This window comes from Armigeres subalbatus, chromosome 3, assembly GCF_024139115.2.
Source record: "Armigeres subalbatus isolate Guangzhou_Male chromosome 3, GZ_Asu_2, whole genome shotgun sequence".
NCBI classification, from domain to species: domain Eukaryota; kingdom Metazoa; phylum Arthropoda; class Insecta; order Diptera; family Culicidae; genus Armigeres; species Armigeres subalbatus.
In genome coordinates, this window is record NC_085141.1 from 408,579,918 (window position 1) to 408,600,663 (window position 20,746).

The following is a 20,746-nucleotide window of genomic DNA, read 5'->3' on the forward strand; positions in this document are numbered from 1 at the left end:
CATCCAATATACTAAACATTCTTCCATTACACAGAAATACTACCCGCCGGATTTCGATCCGTCGAAAATTCCCCGGGTCAAGCTTCCCAAAAATCGTCAGTATACGGTTCGCTTGATGGCTCCCTTCAACATGCGGTGCGTAACCTGCGGCGAGTACATCTACAAAGGTAAAAAGTTCAATGCCCGCAAGGAGGATGTGGAAAACGAGGACTACCTCGGCATCCGGATCTACCGGTTTTATATAAAGTGCACGCGCTGTCTGCAGGAAATATCGTTCAAAACGGACCCGCGCAACACCGATTACGAGATCGAAGCAGGTGCGACGAGAAATTTCATGGCGCTCAAGCTAGCGGAAGAGCAAGCCCGTCGCGAGGAGGAGGAAGCCCGCGAAGAAGAGGCCACCAATCCGATGAAGCTTCTGGAGAACCGTACTCAGCAATCGCGGAACGAGATAGAGCTGCTAGAATCCCTGGAGGAGTTGCGGGATTTGAATAGGCGCCAACAGGATGTAGACTACGATCGGATGCTGCAGCAGTACGATCCGACGGAATCGATTCAGCAAAGGGAAGAACGGCTTGAACGTTTGGATGAGGAATACATCAAGTGAGTAATATTCGAATATATTTACATTTCCATGGTCTGATGCTAAGTTAACTAACAGATCCGCATGAAGTTATTAATCTCAGGTTAATAAATTAAATACAATACAAAGACTAACAACGAAATAAAATTTCAAGTAATATGCCTTATTGGCCTTATTGGCCTTTAGATCTAATAGAGATGAGTGACGTTCAACGCTCGCACACTGATGTGCAATTCGGCATGTGTAAATACATGTTTGTTTTCCTTCTGCTCATAACCTCAAAATTGATCGAGTCATCACGATGGTTGCGAAGGAGTCAAAAAATATATGGAAATATACTCATTTTTACCCTAACTTTGCTGAGTAGCACCATCTAGGAGTGTTTGTTTTCCTTTTATCGCCACTCACACATTCGGGTATGAGAATCTCAATAATAGCTTCTGCCGATAAAGCAGTGCTTTTCTGTCTTGCGACGAAACTGCTCGAATTGAGATTCTCACGCCCGAATGTGTGAGTGGCGATAAAAGGAAAACAAACACTCCTAGATGGTGCTACTCAGCAAAGTTAGGGTAAAATGAGTATATTTCCATATATTTTTGACTCTTCGCAACCATCGTGATGACTCGATCAATTTTGAGGCTATGAGCAGAAGGAAAACAAACATGTATTTACACATGCCGAATTGCACATCAGTGTGCGAGCGTTGAACGTCACTCATCTCTATTGCGAATGTACACACTAAACAGAATCTCTCTGGTTATATGCTTCAATTTACACGCTGAGGAAAAGCGACTTAAAAATTAATTTAATAGTTGAAATTCTAATTATTATTTTTTATGATCTTCATAAAAGTCGAATTGAAATTTACCATTCATCGAATTATTCAAATTATTTAATTTTTATTCATTGATTGAATGTTATATTCACAGTTAGAAAAAAGGACCTAAGTTTAGGCACTTTTAATTCAAATCGGAGTTTCAGTACGGGAAACCAAAATCAGGCGTTTTTTTTTTAAATAATTCCATAATTCTAAGTTGCGGGGGTGTAATTCATCGTAGATTATTCTGTCGCAACCTGCGAAACCTAGCGGCTTGCAGTTTCATGTTCCAAGCTTCCAATCGTGATCCTTCATTCGTCGCCTAGGTTGTTGCCGATTGAATCGAGTCGTATTATCGTGTTATATGTTGTTCGTAATGGTTGGCTTTAAAGGCGGCTTATTGGCCCTGCGCAAACCTCCTGTCGCAGCTTGCAGAGAATCTGGCGAGCCGAGCAGCAGTCGACAAGTATGACTAACTTGTGATTGGTTAGTTAGAGCGAAAACAGGCTGAGCGCGGGGAAGTGAATGAGAGATTTGTACATGCCGAGGTAAGAGTGTCGAGGCATGACAGAAGAGTGAGCGCATACGTGTGAGTATGGACTGCACATGACGAGGTAGGAGGGTCGTAGCGTAGAACTGTTGGTACCTAACCTATCGCTATCGACACCTTGAGGCATGGCAGAGGAGAGTAGAGTGAGCACCCACACAGCAAAAAAAGTTGTTGAATATTACATCGAAATCGCTGCAACCAACTGAATCCATCGGTTGATGAATATTACACTGCTCGATGTACTCGAGAGCTCGCTGTGTAATAAACAGGAGCGATGTAATTTCGTACGACGTAATCAATAAAACGACGTAATCAAAGCTATGTAGATGAATGTGATGTAAATCCGGTAAATCCCCAATATGCATGGTAGGAATATGTGAATTATCATTATTTTGGTAAAATCATGTTCATAATGTAATATTTTCTGTTGTTAGTCATGTCTTTATTTAAATGTTATTTAAATTTACGCATAAGTATAATTTTACTCATACAATCTACCAGAGCTTGAACATTTTTTTTAGTCTATTGTAGGCACATACAAATTTGGTTACTTCCATACAACTAAAGCAGCAAAGTATTCTTAAGCAGATGATCGGATCCTGGTCGGATCCATATGCGATGAAGATGAAGTCGGTGAAAACGCAGCATTGTGTTTAGACCACCATGCACAGCTACATCATATCGTCCCACTTCAGAGCTCCACATTTAATGCTTCTCAGGCGAATTCCCAGACGAGTGGTATTGTTCGCTCGCTGACATTGATTGTTGATTGTTCATGTTGTCCATACGCAGCTGTTAACTAGAATGGCAATATCGGCCAGGGGTGGCGAGTTACCGTGAACATGAACCTCTGATCCGGTGAACTGGTATGACGACAGGATTGTGCCATCTTGCTTGAAACTCGAAAGACAGTTCTAGACGAATTTCCATGGTGCACCGTTGAAAATACTTATAATACTTCAGTATCTGAAACAGGTGAAAAAAAAGTTTAGGGCTGGTGAGGAGCAATGATTTAAGATGATTCATCTAAGAAGTAGATGATTCTTTGTAGGATTATCTTCAAGGAATTGTTAAGTGGTATGGCATCTGAACCAACTAGTGATTCTTGAATTAACCGCAGTGAAATCTAGTACAAAATACATTTCGGAACGATTATAGGAATGGTTTGATCCAATAGTGTTTTGGAGGAACCAGGTAGACTCGAAACGAACGGATACGGAATGGATTCTTGGAACCAGGAAATAAAAGCCGACTACAACGCGGAGCTTGTATCGAACACGTCTCTTTATTAGAACTGTACTTATTGAGAGAAAGTTACAGAGTAGGGTTGGGGGATATGAAAAATCAAAAAATACACTGTTAAGTAATTTTAACAACAAAAGAGTTTAATTATGTTTCTAATGTGATGTGGCCGTGTTGCCAGTACATCTACACTCCTCCTCAACATCGGCATTTTAGTCCTCCAATCCACTTAGTCGTCGAAGGTGACCAATACGAATACGAGCCACCGGCTTGGTGAGCAGATCGGCTACCATTATCTCCGTTGGGCAGTACAAATACTTGATCGCTTTAGATTGACATAAATCCTTAATAAAATTGTATCTCGTATCGATGTGTTTGGTTCTGTTGCTAAACTTTTCAGACTGCAACATTTTCAAACAAGACTGGTTGTCTTCGAACAGCTGAACAGTTTGGATATCTTCACCTAAATCGCGTAGAAGTCGCTGAAGCCAGATCGCTTCTTGAGATGCCTCTGACAAGGCGACGAACTCGGCCTCCGCAGTTGATAAGGACACACAGCTCTGCTTGCGACATGTCCATGATATGGTGCCGCCACAGAATTTGAACAGGAATCCACTGTTAGATTTACGATCCGTCCGACATTCCGCCCAATCTGCATCAGCGTGACCCACTAAACCAGATTCATCACCACGACAGCTTAATCTTAGCTTAAGGTTTATTGAACCCTTCAAGTAGCGCACAATTCTTCGTAATTCGTTCCAGTCACGTTGCGTCGGATTCGAAAGTTTTCGGCTCAGAATCGAAATAGGTGCTGCAATATCAGGCCGACTATTAACAGCAACGAATAACAATTTTCCGACCAGCTTTTGATACTCCGACTTATCTTGCAAAAGTTCATCCTCGGTATCCAACTTGTAGTAACCAACATCAATGGGAATCGCAGATGATTTGGCATCCTGTAATCCTGTTGATTTCACAATATCCGCGATGTAATTGCGTTGTGAGATGTGAAAATCACCGTCACTATCACGATCTACTTCGGTGCCAACATAATTACGAACTATCCCCAAACTGACGATCTCAAAGTTACGAGCTAGTGTGCTTTCAACCGATGTGATGATTGATTCTTCTTCGCTAGCGATGATCAAATCATCAACATACACAAGAATTTAGCAGCGTTTTCCGTTCACTACCTTGCTACACAGACACGGATCTGCTAGGCTCCTCTTAAAACCATCACCTTCCAGTACATGATGAAGCTTGATGTTCCATGAACGAGCACTTTGATTCAAACCATAAATACTACGCTTTAAACGGCAGACCTTGCCTTCGGCACCCTTGACAACGCACCCTGGAGGCTGGCGCATGAACAACTCCTCCTCAAGGTCGCCATTCAAAAATGCCGTCTTAATGTCATACTGACGTACAACCATCCTTCTTTAAGTCGCAACAGACATTACAGTCCTGAAGGTGGTTTGACGAACGACGGGACAAAGACCTCGTCATATTCGCTCCCATACTGCTGGTTGTAGCCTTGTGCTAGGAGTCGGGCCTTGAAACGAACGATCTTCTCATCAGCGGTGTGCTTGAATTTGAAAATCCACTTGCATCCTAGCACACGCTTGTGGAGCATCGACCAACTCCCAGGCAGCATTGCTCTTGATCGATTCCAGTTCATCCAGCATTGCTTTCTTCCAGTTATTGTTATCCGGTCCTGACAGCGCCTCCTTCACGGATCTGGGCTCCTCCTGAATCACAGCTTCCGCAGAGCAAGCATATCGGGCCGGCAGTTGACCCTTTGTAGACCTGGTTGACCTTCTCAGCATATCGTCTTCGGCAGCCAGCGTAGCATCCTCCCAAACTTCGTCCTCCTCTGGATCCTTTGGACCAGCATCGCATTGCTCTATAGCCACCGGATCATTGGCCATCCTTTCATTTGTTATGGAAACTATCACTTTGCTACACGTTGATTGACTTATTGCTTTAGGCACAGAATCGAAACTCCGCAAAAATTTTACGTCTCGACTAATTGTTATCCTGCCAGTCTTAACATAAATCAAACGATGTGCCTTTGATACTTCGCTATAACCCACAAACTTAAGTTTTCTGGCCTTCTCATCTAGCTTGCCCCGCTTTACTCCTGGTATATGACAGTACACATCAACGCCAAATGGGTGAACATGACCGAGGTTTGGTTTTACTCCATTCCAACGTTCATAAGGCGTCACTGGGATTGCACGGGAAGAGAGGCGATTTTGAAGATAATTCGCCGTTACGATGGCTTCACCCCAGAACCGGTCATCAAGCTTCGCCTGGATCAACATACAGCGAGCCATTTCAACTAAATACCGATTCTTACGCTCCGCAGTGCCGTTTTGTTGCGGCGAATACGGCGCGGTGAACTGACCAACAATACCATTTTGTTTCAAAAAACGCTTAAAATCTTTCCCAGTGTACTCACCGCCGTTATCCGATCGTAGTATCTTTGGCTTCTTTCCAAACAAACACACGCGATTCCGCCGCGCTGGGACCATAACCTTTTGGAGGAACCAGGTAGACTCGAAACGAACGGATACGGAATGGATTCTTGGAACCAGGAAATAAAAGCCGACTACAACGCGGAGCTTGTATCGAACACGTCTCTTTATTAGAACTGTACTTATTGAGAGAAAGTTACAGAGTAGGGTTGGGGGATATGAAAAATCAAAAAATACACTGTTAAGTAATTTTAACAACAAAAGAGTTTAATTATGTTTCTAATGTGATGTGGCCGTGTTGCCAGTACATCTACATAGTGAATGTTGCCCAGAAGGATTTCAATCGGAATCTCATAATGGGAGGATTTTGATGGAAATACTATTCTAATGCAAATCTCTCTGTGAATCCGAAGGGAAGAGAGTCCGGTTGACGAATCCGAAGAGAATTTGTTTTGAGATTCCGGAGAGAATTTATACAAGATTTGGGAGATTATTCTTCCGGGATTCCAAAGAGTAACGCTCAGTATCTCTTGTGGATTCTGAAAGGAATACTTAAGGAAGTCAGATGGAAATCCTTTGGGGATTTCAAAAAGTATATAAATCAGGAATTCCTAAGGAAATCTATCAGGGATTCGATGTAAATACACCTGCGATTATTCAAATATGTCACTCAAGGAATCCGAAGAAAAAGATATAGAACGCAATTCTTTCTGAATTTATATAAAACTACTTCATAAATCTTCATAAGTTTTGGGATTTCAGAAAGAATTCTCTTGGTATTATGATGGAAATACTTCTGGGATTGCATAGAAAATACGAATAACTCACTCAGATGAGTGTCTATCGGATGTCCACAGCGATTCCCGCCAGAAGAATTCCTTTTAAAATTTCAGAAGCATTTCTATCGAAATCTTGTAAAAATCCTCAAATGATTTCTTTTGGATATTAATATCATCATTGGAATCTTGATATCTCCGTATGATTCCATTTATACCTCGAATTATACTTCGGAGGATTCTCCTCGAAACCCCCAGTGGATTCTCTTCGAAACCTCTGGACGATTCTTTTCTCTGGAAAATTATTTTCGGAACACATATGATTTTCTTCTTCCAAAAATTCTCTTCGGAATCCTTGAAGAATTCACGTCGTATCCCAAGGGGAAGTCGCCTAAAAATCCCCCTCAGAATCCCTTGTGAATTCCCTTCGGGATTCCCAGAGGGTCTCTTTAGAATACTGGAAGGATTCTCTTCGAAATCGACGGAAGATTCTCTTCGGAATATTGGGAGGATTATCCTCTAAGACGTAAGACTCTCTTTGGATCCTCTTCAAAAACCACGAAAGATTTCCCTTGGAATCCTTGGAATATCATCTTTGGAATCCTTGGAAGATCTCCCTCAGCATCCATGAAAGATTATCATCAAAGTCCCGGAGGAATTTCCGCAGTAATCACCAAAGAACTCTATCAGAAATTTATAAAGTTTAGAATGCCCGAAGATTTTCCTTCTGAATGATAAAAATTCCCTTCGGATTAAGCATTCCCCGAAGGAAAACCTCAAAGTATTCTCTTCGGAATCCTTGAAGGACTCTTCTAGAAATCCCCGAAGGATTTTCTTCGAAATTCCCGGAGGATTATCTTAAGGGATTTTTTTTATCAGACGGAAAACCTTCGGGCATTCTGAAAGGAATCCTTCATCAATTTCTGATAGAATGGTTCTTTGGTGGTTCCTTAAGCCCCAAACACAATGTCAGCGGAACGGAAACGGCAAATTTGACAGTTAGTCCATACATTTTCTGTCAAATTTGCCGTTTCCATTGCCATTCCGCTAACATTGTGTTTGGGGCTTTAAGAGAATCATAGCACAGCATAGCATAGCATAGTTACGGGGTACTTCGTAGTGATACCGTGGACCCCCGATAATTTGAACGGTACCCCATTCAAATTAACGGGGTTCATTTTTAATTTGAACTTCTGGTTACTCTATTTGCATCAGAAAAACTGGTTTCTGGTTGCTCTCTTTGCTGGTTTGTTTTGATTCTGCATTCCTTTTCACGATGTTCCATTTTTCTTTTCTCGATTCCACGTGTTAAATGACGTTTGAACCATTTTTAATTTGAACGATGTTCAAACGAACGGGGTTCAAATTAAAAAGTGTTCAGATTAAAAGCGGTCATATTACCGGGGGTCCACGGTACTCATATTTAACTTTTGAGATCCTTATTCAGATTTCTATCAGAAATCAAGGTGGGTGTGGTCTTTGATTTCAATCTAGAATAAAAATCACAAAAGCATGAGGATTACTACTCCATGCCCATCTTCACCGTAACTTGGGAGGGGAAGGAAGTGTTGATGTAGTACTTACTTAACGAGAGGCCCCCGACTCAGCGACACTCTCATAAGTACCACGGAGTTGGATATTGGGGAAGGTATTCGTTGGGTAAGACGCGCGGCTACAAAGCAAGACCATGCTGAGGGTGGCTGGTTTCGTTTCCCGGTGCCGGTCTAGGCAATTTTCGGATTGGAAATTGTCTCGACTTACCTGGGCATAAAAGTATCATCGTGTTAGCCTCATGATATACGAATGAAAAATATTAACCTGGTTTAGAAACCTCGCAATTAATAACTGTGGAAGTGCTTAATGAACACTAAGCTGCGAAGAGGCTCTGTCCCAGTGTGGGGATGTAATCCCAATAAGAAGAAGAAGATTCGTTGGGTTAGGATTTGCCTGTAGCTGACAATGTGACCGTGGTAGATCTTACACCGTAACACACCACGCAAAGGTGTCTACCAAGTGTTACGAGGCTTTGTTGGTTCCTAAGAGAACCCTTCGAAAATACCGCAGATAATTATCCAGAGTTTCTGAAGAGAATCCTTCATGGATGCTGAGGGAATAGAGGTAATAAACTATAGAGGACGATTGTCGCTGTGGTTCCCTTTGTTATCGTCCCCAAACATATTGGGTACCTATCTGTCAAAACGTACTGATTTTTCCTTTGTTGACATTTAGTGCCCTAACCTCGCCAGCAAAAGATGTTTTGCCAGTGATGACAGCGACAGTCTTCCTCTATGGTTTATTACCTCTATTGCTGAGGGGGATCTTCCAAGTATTCCAAGGAAGATATTCAAATGTGAATATTCCGGAGGATTCCGAAATTGTGAAGAAAAAATCTCCGGGGATTCCGAAATTGTGGAGAAGATCCGAAGAGAAACAGGAATTGTAAAGGGAATCCGAAGAAAGACTTCCGTCGAGAATCCTCTACACTCAGAATAATCTGCATATTGTATTTATATGCCGCGCACTTATATTTTGACCAGTGTACTTTGCATTTGCAAAATATGTGCGGCGCTAACGGATATTTGCCGATTCAATCATCATGGGTTTTATGTGCAGATGTATTGATTTTACCATTAGATCCGCACATATTATTCATGACAAAAATAATTCGTCCCTATTTATTGCGTTTGAAAATGTTTCTGATAATCATAAGTTTTGGTTTGAAACAAAGATGAAATAATTGCATAGTAATTAAATGATTTATTGGAACTAAATGCTGTTACATTTATGCATAATCGTATATATTAATTAAAGCATTTCCGCATCGAAAAAAACAGCGCTCTAACGTCTAGAAGCTCCTGCAAAGAAACAATTAATAATAAATTAATGAAGTATACGTTAATAAAATTAAAAACAAAGCTACAAACCTGTAAGCGAGCCTGTAAGTGTATTATGCACAAATTCGGTGATAGGTGTGGTTGAATCCTTGGCTTGGAGCATAGCAAATGGTGGTGCCGCACAAACTTTTACCATATTCAGCAGCAAGTTTTGTTTTTAACTCGTTTCTAACCCAGCTACCGGAAGTCTTTCTCAAAAGATACGCCACCGGGTGTTTGTTGGGAGACAATACCAAACATTATCCTATGTATTTCAGCCGCCATCTCTCTAAATATGCTATATAACACAGATAATACTTTTAGCAGATTATGTGGATACATCCCAATTCTAAAATCGAAGAAATTTTTGTTTTAGAATGCGCGAAAAAGAAAAAAAAACTTTTTACTTACTTTGTTCAATTACTAACGATGCTGATTTCAGTTTTTAGGCTTGTTGACAACATGGTGGGTTCATAACCAATGTTATAAATTTTATGTGCGCAAGTCGTATAGTAACATTTCAATAGCCATTGCCCTTAAAATTATTCCGATTATGTTTTGCAATGCAATACGCCTGCACATATTTCACATAAGACGCACATAATTTTGAAAATCAGTGCTACAAGTGACTTCTATGCGAGTTTTGCACATAGAATTTATCAGTAGAATAATTTGAGTGATAGGGATTTCGAACAATATCTTCCTGGGATTCTGAAGAAAATCCTGCCTAGTATTCCGAACAGAATCATCCGGGGATTCTGAAGAGAATCCTCTGGGGATTCCAAAAAGAATTCTCCGGGAATTTCGAGGAGACTTCTGCTTGGATTCCAATAAGAATCTTCCCGGGATTCCGAAGAAAATCCTCCAGGGATTACGAAAAAAATTCTCCGAAAAAGACAATCCTCTGTGTATTCCGAAGAGAAGCCTCCAAGAACTTCGAAGAGAATTCCTCCAAATTTCAGAAGAGAATCCTCCGGGATTTCCAAAAGTTCCGAAAGGAATTCTTCTGTGGTTCCAACGAATATCACTTTGACTTAGCAATGCATGCATTTTCCAAAACTGACCTCAGATTGTTGATCGGCCACACCTACATCCTGTAATCGTTGGAGGGAGTATCGTCAGTTGGCATTTATATGGACGAAAATTGCACACAAATCGCATGAACGATTTTATTGTTGTTTTTTCTCTGAAATGAACTCAATACTATTTTAGAGACGACGAATCTTGAATGCAGTTTAGTTTCTCCCAAATATTCTGGATTTCAGAGCCTTGGTCTGCCAAGTCAAATGGGCTCAATACAAAGCCAATAGCAACCCATGGTGTCCATATAGGCCCTTAGAGGCCGTATGCATGATTTACGATCTAGATATGTCCAAACCGATATGTTCTAAGTTTTTCAAATCATTCTTGAGTTCGAACCAACTGGTTTACCAAGTCATCTGCGCTCAATACAAAGTCAGTACCATACATGCCAATAGAGCCCATATGCATGATTTAAGATTTGGATATGTTCAAACCAGATGTTCTAAGTTCTCCAAATCATTCTGGAGTTCAGACGAATTGGTCTACTAAGACAACTGGGCTCGATACAAAGCCAATATCAACCCATACAGGCCCTCAGTAGTCATGTGCAATATTAACGATTAAGATATGTCCAAACCAGATATCTTAAGTTCTCCAAATAATTCTGGATTTGACAAATTGATCTACCAAGTCAACTGAGATCGATTGATTTACGATTTAGATATGTCCAAGCCGGATGATATAAGTTCTCCAAATCACCAAGGAGTTCAGACCAATTGATCTACCAAGTCAACAAGGCTCGGTTCAAAATAAATAGCAGCCCATGGTGTCCATATAGGCTCATGGAAGTAATGCGCATTATTTGAGATTTTGTTATGTTCAAATTGAATGTTCGAAGTTCTACAAATCATTGTGGAGTTTAAACCAATACATTTTTCAAGTCAACTGTGCTCAGTTTGAAACCAGTAGAAACCAATGATGACCCGATCGACACTTAGAGGCCTTTCAGAGGAATTTCCTGGAGGTTAAAAGAAGGCATTTCTGTAGGAATCTGGTGGAATTTCTGAGATGTTTATGAAAAAAAAACTTCCCATCACAAAATTTTATTCGCTCAATCGATTCTTTTATTTATTCAAGGTCAACATTTCCAAACAACCCATAGTATTTAACGCCTTCAATTATTTAAAAAACCTAAAACAAAAAATCGAAAAATACTACTTTTAGAATTGGTCTCACGTTCTTCAGATTTTGAATTAACATCAGGCCAATCCAATGGTTTCCACGTGCAGAAATTTTTCTTTTTGAGTTTAAAAATAGTTAGAGGCTTCAATTAATTCGTTCTGCACAAAAGTTGGTATAAACTAAATCAAAGATTTGACTGGGATAATTGAACGAGATGAAGTCTATGGCGAGGAAGATCGAACCAATGAAGAAATTTCAGGAATAATATTCGTCAGAATTTCAGAAGAAATGGAAATATTTTAAATTCTCTACTAGTCGATTTTGTGGACATATTTCCAGAGGAATGTACAACGGAATTCCGGGAGGAACTTTCAGAGGAATCGCTAGAGGAATTCCCGGTGAATTTTCCGGAGGACCTTTGCAGAAGAACTTCGAAAAGGAGCTTCTAGAAGAACAACCAGAAGGAATTTCCCGGAAGAACTTCCGAAGGAACTTGCCTAAGGAACTTCCAGAGGCAATTCCCAGAGAAATTTCTGGAGACACCTTCCGGAGGAACTTCTCGGAGGATCTATCCGGAGGAACTTCCCGGTGGAACTTCCGAAGGTACTTCCCGAGGGAACTTCCCAGAGAAACTTTCGGATGAGCTTCCCGGATGAACTTCCTGAGGAACTTCCCAGAGGAATTTCTGAGTAACTTCCGGAGGAACTTCAAGAGAAACTTCCCGGAGGAACTTACCGGAGCAACTTTCCGCAGGAACTTTCCGGAGGAATTTCCCGGATGAACTTTCCGGAGGAACTTCCTGAAAGAAACTTTCCGAGGAATTCTAGAGGGATCTTCCTGGAGGAACTTATCATCTAACGAGTAATTCAATATAATAAACATTCGTCAAGCAAATGTAGTCTACAGTAATAAGGTCTTCAGTATGATGGGTATGATTTGAACATTGTTAATCTTAAGGATATCAAAATATTCAACCGATCAAATTTTCCCAAAATCTTTAGTGCTGCCGCGCAGCTGACTTTCGAAATAGTACGATTCGTAACAATATGGTTTCGTCCCCTGAAAAAAATCTGTAGTAATCGCCAGCTTTCTAAAACTTACGGATTCTACAATATCTAAGCCAACGAGTATTTTTATATACAACGCCACCAAGCGGATGAGTTTTGAAATATTGTGATCTGTGACAGCTTCGTTTTCAATTCTTGAACAAATTTGTAGAAGACGCAACATTCCAAATCTCAATACTCATAAACACTAGCGCCACCAAGCGGATGAGTTCCGACATAATATGATCTGCAGCAGTTTGGTTTTGTCCTCATGAACAAATTTGTGGAAAACTACAACTTTCTACATCTTAGGGACTCCACAATAGCTAACCAAACGAGTATTCTCATAAATGTTAGCTCCGTCAAGCGGATAGTTTCCAAATATGATCTGCGGAAAATTTGTTTTGACCTAATTTATATAAAACGGCAAGTTTCTGAATCTCACGGATTCCAAAATATCTAACCCATCGAGTATTCCTTTATACCCTAGCGCCGCCAAGTGGATGAGTTCAGAAATAATATAATCTGCGACAGTTTCGTTTTGACCTCTTGAACAAATTTGTAGAAGACGGCAACATTCCAAAATTAACGGATTCCACAATATCTAACCCAAGGTCCCAAGGAGTATTTTTATATACACTAGCGCCGCCAAGCGGATGAGTTTTGAAATAACATGATCTGCGGCAGCTTTGATTTGATCTTTTGAACATATTTGTAGAAAACGGCAACTTTCTAAATCTTACGCATTCCACAATATCTAACCCATCGAGTATTTCTGTATACACTAGCGCCGCCAAGCGGTTGAGTTCTGAAATATTTTTATCTGCGACAGTTTTGCTAGCGTTCAGTAAAGGTTCCCCCAAACACACGCGACGCGATTCTATCGCTTGGCGACAGCGATTCTGTCGTCGTTGGTATGGAAGCGTAGATAGAACATTGCCTGCAGCGACCCAACGATAGAATCGTGGCGATTAGTTGTCGCCGTCACGGCGATGAAATTGCTTAGGTCTGGGGGAGCTTCAATAGTGGAATGCGGTACGTTTTTGGGACGACAGGCTATACGGGACAAGTAGGCTAAATCCGGGACTGTCCAGCATAATCCGGGACGTCTGGTCACTTTAGATTAGGAACAAGTACTGCCAAATGACTCGCATGTGTCGACAGTCGGTTCCTCAAGCCTCAAACACAATGGAACGGAACGGAGACGGCAATGGTAGATTTTAATCTCGAAAATATAAAGGGTAACTGTCAAATCCTGCCGTTACCGTCACCGTTACGTTCCTTCACGTAAAAAAAAACTTAAAGTTATGGAAAAAATAATTAGAAAAAAATAATACACTTCATTTTGTCACCTGATGAATGATTTGATACCAAAAAGATTCATAAGTTAATGAAAAGTTTTGAAATGTATGTGGCTAATGCAATGTATAAGTTTTTTCTTTACATATCATTAAGCCCCTGCTTTGGCAAAAAGTAGGTATTAGGGCGTTCAGGGCTTTATCCGTAAAATCATTTCATCCTCCGACATAATTGTTAGTCCATTGAAATATAAATGTAATCAGTCAAAATCGTTTTTTTGAAAATCAATTATCTTTTCAAAACATTTGTAAATGAAATAATATTTCATAAGCATATTATTAAACAACGTTGTGATCATTTTAATTAAGGATGATGATGATGATGATGATGGTCCCGCCACATACCCCTACAAGGGTTTGAGCTAGACGAGTTATCTTTAAGATAATTTATTGATATGCATTTAATCGGATTTCCAAAAAGAAAAACGATCCGATTTCTTATCACAGATATAAATTTGAATATTTTACATCACTATACAGCAAAAAATATAAATTTAAAAAACTGATCTTTCCAAAACTGCAATCTTGCTAAAACATCAGTAGTGATACATACAGCTCTATGAAAATGCAAAACTTGTGATACCTCTCGCACAGATTTCAAAAGTTTCACCAGGAATCGCGTATCAAGTTAATTTTCGCTCAACAACTTATATGTATCTATAGTATTCATGATTCTCGACAATACAGGCACCAACACTTGTGATACCGCTCCGTCGATATCAAAAGTTTCAGTTTAACCGCGAAACAATCTACTGGATAGCTATATCGAACATTCAAAACTCTTTCAGCAGTAACCATACAAAAGTCATTCACTCCTAATCATTCAAACAGATCAAAATGTGGCACATGAAAATTAAATTTGAAATAATTTATACCTGTATTTCGCGCGCGAGGCTCAAACTCTTGTAGACTACACAAAGAAAAGTTAAATTAATAATTACGTCAAGAAAGTAAAAAATCCATCATCATCATCGAGGCGATCGTTGTAGTCGTTAATGCCCCAAAAACAATAAATAAAATTAAAATAAAACACACAAAAGTATCCGTTGGGTAAAACTTCGTCAAAACTTAAATTAGTTAATGCTAAAAATTGTCGAGTAGCTGTCTAAAATGCAGCTTTGACGTGTGAAATACATTGTCTCTTGAACTGTGCTAGTGTCGCTGCACGTTTGATGTGTGTAGGCATCGAATTGAAAACATTTACACCCTTGTAGAACAATGAATTTTGTGAAGCACCATGCAAAAAGAAAGGTGTTCTTACATCAACCGCGTTTCTCGTATTATATCTATGAATGTCACTTCCTCTTTCAATTCGATCACACAAATATCGAGGCAGCAAACCATTAATTACTTTAAAATGAACACCATAGTCAAATAAACAATGCGTTGCTTCACTGACAGCCACTGCAAGGCGTCTAACAAAAAGTTGAAGAAGTGAACCTATTGCATCTCAAAATCAAGCGCATTATTTTATTTTGCAAACGCTGTAATCTCGATATTTGTGTACCGTTAGCCAAGAATAGGATGGACGGGCAGAAATCCAGATGAGGAGAGATGATTGATTTATACAACAATATTTTACTAGCAATGGTTAAATCGTGTTTTAATCGGCAAAGAATTCCATACTTCTTGGCAATTTTCTTGATAACATTGTCAATATGTTTGTCAAATATTAGCTTGTCATCAATAATCACGCCAAGATATTTAATCTCCCGTACGCGATCAATTGCCTCATCATCCATCATAACAGAGACATTTTCACTTATTCGGTTCCGCGAAATTATCATGAACTTAGTTTTACTTATGTTCAATTTTAACTGTTTATATTTCAACCATCTACTTAGAGAATGCAAATCTTCGTTTAAGTGTGCAACGGCCTCTTCTAGGTTTTTAGCTGCAATGAACAGCACGGTGTCATCAGCAAAAAGATTTATATCACAAAATCGTAAGACTCGTCGCATGTCATTTATGTACATAATGAATAAAATAGGCCCTAATACACTTCCCTGTGGCACGCCGAGCGTGTTCTCCACGGGACTTGATACACAATCGTTAAAAGCAGTCCGTTGAGTTCTGTCACTCAAATAGCTTTCAAACCATTTGTAAGCAGAACTGTTTCAAAAGCGCGTTTTAGATCCAAGAACACCGCAACAATCGTATCTTTTTGCTCTACTTTTTCTTTCCATTTAGCCAATACCAAGTTCAATGCGGTTTCACAAGAATGACCTTCTCGATATCCCGATTGTTCCGGTATGAGCAAGTTATTATTATTTAAATACTCTAGCAGCTGGCCTTTTATAACAAGTTCTAAAATTTTCTCTAATGTGTGCAACATGTTGATGGGACGAAACTCTTCGGATTTAATCGTTCCAGCAACTTTTGTATAGGAATCAAGGGATTCCTTCCAAACTTGTGGCACGTGCCCAGTTTGTATAGATTCATTAATTAGGTCCAGCAAGCTGTCTCCGATGACATCAAAGCAGTCTTGTATCACTTTTGCATTTACGTTATCTACACCAGCCGTTTTTCCCATCGAGAAGCAAATATTCCTCAATTCTTCCAATGTTATTGGGTGAAAGCCTTCAAATCTACAGTTAACATCGATCGGCTGTCGTATTTCGTCGGGTTCATCAACTAATTCAATAGATGCATTAATAGATGAAACACTGCTGACAAAATATTCGTTAAACTTATCTGCAATTAATTGTTCTGATAGTTCTAGTGTGCCATCAAAAGTTATGGACCGCGGTTTACTAGTACTAGGTTTCAAAAGTGATTTCAATATTTTCCATAACTCTTTGCTGTTGTTTTGATGTTGATCAATTTTCCTCTGAATATATTCGCATCGCGTACGTTTCAAACGTTGCGAATATTTATTACGCGCAACCTGGTACCTATTCCAACGATAATCACTGTTATGTTCATAAAATTTTCTGTACAACTTATCCCTTTTACGTTTAAGGCGCAAGAGGTCTAAATTGTACCAGCTGTTCGAATTATTTTGAGATACAAACTTTTGTTCAACTAATTGATTGGTACAGGTTTTTATGACATTCGTGAGAACAGCTGATTTGTGATCCAAAGATCCGCCATTTGTTTGAAAATCCACGTTTCTTTCGACAAGATTCGAAACTGCTTGTTTCGAATATTTCCTCCAGCACTTCAATTTATTTACATTACTATCATTACCTTTATTATCATCAACATTGATTACTATTGTTTCATGATCGGTTATTTTTAAATCGCAATTAATAACAGTATTAACTGAATCAAAATTAGAATAAACATGATCAATTAAAGTTCTACTGTGCCGGAACAAACGCGTATAATCTAAAACTAACTGTTTGAAGTTGAAAAACTCTGCCAAATTTTTCAAATGCTTCGAATTATGAACGTCACACCAATTGATATTGAAATCGCCAGCGAGTACATTTAATTTGCTATGATCTAGAAACCTCTCCAACCAGTTTTCAAAAATTTCAACAAATCGCTGGTCATTAGAACTGGGAGAGTGATACAAAACACCATAGTTACCCATCTTCATGCCACGTACAACTGTAATGCCTAAGAACCAGTTTCCATCACAAACTTCGTTCAATTGAAGCTTGAACTGAACCGATTCTTTGACATAAATAGCAACACCGCCAGTGTGTCTCGAATGTGATAAACAAGCAGCCACACTGTAACCCGGAATACTATATTGATCAAAAGCATCAATGTCGATAATATGTGTTTCAGATAGAAAGACTAAAAACGGACGTGTATCTTCCACAATCTTACGTAAGGCAACGTGGATAACCCAGCAATATTGAAATACAAAATATTTAACTGATTCACATTACTACTGGAACTTGGTTGCTATTCATTGAAACGTAAGCTGCTCTTTTCCGATCAAATAATCTTTTGTATACTTGACATTCGGTGCTAAATGCCCCGTGGTTAACGTCCAGATTAATTTTACGTTCCTTATTCATTTTTAAACAATTGACACATTTCAATACAGTTGACGTGCAATCAGAGGTCTTGTGACGTTCACTGCACTTTGAGCACGCAATGTCATTCTTACACTCCGTACTCATGTGCCCAAATCCTCCACACTGGAAACACCTCAAAACGCTAATCTCTGGAACTACAAGGCACCGATCAAACCTTATGTTTACCTTTTTCGCGGTTAACAAACAACTATGAGTCTCTTTATCGACTTCAATTACCACGTTGTACTTGTTGTACTTAAAACGTGGATTTTCATACATCCTAACGACTTTAACATCATTTATGGCGATGTCTTCATTCTGATCTTTTAAGATCTGAATAAAGTCATCGGAGGAAAATTTATCAGACATGCCCATCACTTTCAATCTTGGCACCGATGATGGGACAACAGCGTTATAACTCTCACCCAATTCGCTTTGAATGCCTTCTTTGACAGCGTTAACATTATACCCTGTTGCACACTCAGCAATAATAGAGCCGTCTTTCCCGTTTCTAAAGTTACTGATCTTGTGTGTTTTTGGATCTAACTTTTTCAAAAACTTGCGAGTATCATCGCTACTTTGATTGGACTCTTTCGGTTTTATCACAATAACCGGACGAGTCTTACGAGCCACTTTACATCATTAATGGCAACACTTTTCTTGCTTTCTTTATTACTACTAATTTTACTCCCAGTGCTTTTTTAACGATATCCGCGAAGCTAATATTCGCATTAAAAACATCATCAACGTCTTCTTGAACTTTACATTTTTTACTTCTGGGATTCAAATCCGATTCCGAAGACGATCTTGATGTACCTTGTGACACATTAATTGCAGCTACTTTATTGATCGCATCAAATTGTAAAATGATCCTTTCATATTTTCAATTCATTTCCAATTAAGTCCTGAAAACCATTAACTGCATCATTTAGGGCATTTTGCACCCTTTTCCCCAATTGTTCAATCCTGTCTTTTAGCGCGATGTTTATCTGAGCAGCAATGTTATCTCGAATGCCCTCGATCGAATCAGACATAGAAGAAATCTTCTTCATTTCCTCTTCGATCTTTTGGACGTTCGAGAGCAATACATTCTGCTCGCCACAACACTGGCTTGATAAACAATTATCACACTTAAACACAACATTATCATTCTCCGTGACCAGCTTTGCCAATGGTTTGGTCATGGATGTGCACTGTAGTGGTACACTTTAGCGCAACCACAACCAGAACAACTCATTGGCAAATCACTGGGCAGGATCCCCATGCCACACTCACTGCACTCAACCATCTCGCTTATGCCCTACACAGCTAGCAAACGGTACCATGCAGGCGACACAGAACACAAAGAGACAAAACAAAGCACAAAATTTACCGGCCGCCAGCTGCTGCTGGGGCTGAAAATCAAATTGAACGAGAATAACCAGCAGACACAATTTGTCTTTTGGTTATTTCGTCACTTAGCACTTTAGGGCACGCGAATAAAAGCACTTTTTCGCGGCACTGTCGCAATTTCACACGTAATTAATCGTTTTTTAATCACTGCACGGCAGAAACAAACCACTCCGGTCACCACTACATCACTGGATGAAATCAAGGAAATCAAGAAAAAAAAGCAAACAATCATTAATATAGGCTACATATATAACATATTAGCCTGGAGCTACTGCAAATATCTGTATAGCCCACACATAAATCATATAATATATGGAATTATTTCCACAGTGTTAAAATATGCCATTTGTAATTCCATAAGGAGGTGCCCTCCTTGGCCGTGCCGTAAGACGCGCGGCTACAAAGCAAGACCATGCTGAGGGTTGCTGGGTTCGACTCTCGGTGCCGGTGTAGGCAATTTTCGGATTGGAAATTGTCTCGACTTCCCTGGGCATAAAAGTATCATCGTGCTAGCCTCATGATATACGAATGCAAAAATGGTAACCTGGCTTAGAAACATCGCATTTAATAACTGTGGAAGTGCTTAATGAACTCTAAGCTGCGAGGCGGCTCTGTCCCAGTGTGGTGATGCCAAGAAGAAGAAGAAGAAGAAGAATTCCAAAAGATTTCCGCTAGGAACCTCAAAATAATTTGCTACGGAATCCCAACAGAAAGCATTTCGGGATCCAAAATGGAGTCGGTTCAGAATTTTGAAAGGATAAAGTTCAAAATCCCAAAAGGTTTCAAGTATCAGAAAGGTTCGGAATAACGAAAGGATTACCAAGGAAAAAGTATTCGTTTCGGAATCGAAAAAGTTTTAGTTTCGGAGTTCAGAAACAAAGCAGTTCTAAATCTTAGTATGTTTCAACTATGAATCACGAAAGTATTTGGTTGAGAATCCCAGATAGATTCGGTTCGGAATCCTAAAAGGATTCGATTCAGAATCCCAAAAAAGATTTGGTTTCGCATCTCAAAAGGATTAGTTTTCCAAAAACAACATCGTTTACCGAACTTCAAAAAAGCGTTTCGGAAAACCAACAGGATTGAACTCGTCGGAGTCCCGAAAAATATCGCATAAAAATCGCAATAGAATTCGGTTTAGAATCCTAAGTGGAACTCGGTTCAAGATCCCCGAAAGGATTAAGTTCAAAATTTCAAAAGGAATCAACTGGGAACCCGAAAGAATTTGGTTCGGAATCTTAAAAGGATGCGGTTTGGAATGTCAAAAGGATTCAGCTCGGAATTCCAACAGTAGGGGGAATGACGACTTTGGCAGGTTTTGTTCTATTATTGTCAAAGGGGTTTCTGCTGACCAAATTTTATGAAATTTGGCCACAATATTCTTTGATATGCAAAGAATGTTAAGGCCAAATTTGAGCATAATTGGTTATAGAGAACCCCCTTGCCAATAATA

At 39.6% G+C, this 20,746-nt stretch overlaps 1 protein-coding gene across 1 annotated transcript in view; it reads left to right on the plus strand.

Annotated features, from left to right (window-relative positions):
* LOC134224162 (splicing factor YJU2-like) overlaps nucleotides 1-20,746 on the plus strand; it is a 46,643-nt gene that overhangs the window by 215 nt on the left and 25,682 nt on the right. Inside the window, exon 2 of the mRNA XM_062703446.1 lies at nucleotides 35-603. Coding sequence (XP_062559430.1) covers nucleotides 35-603 — 569 coding nt within the window. The remainder of the gene's footprint in view (nucleotides 1-34; nucleotides 604-20,746) is intronic.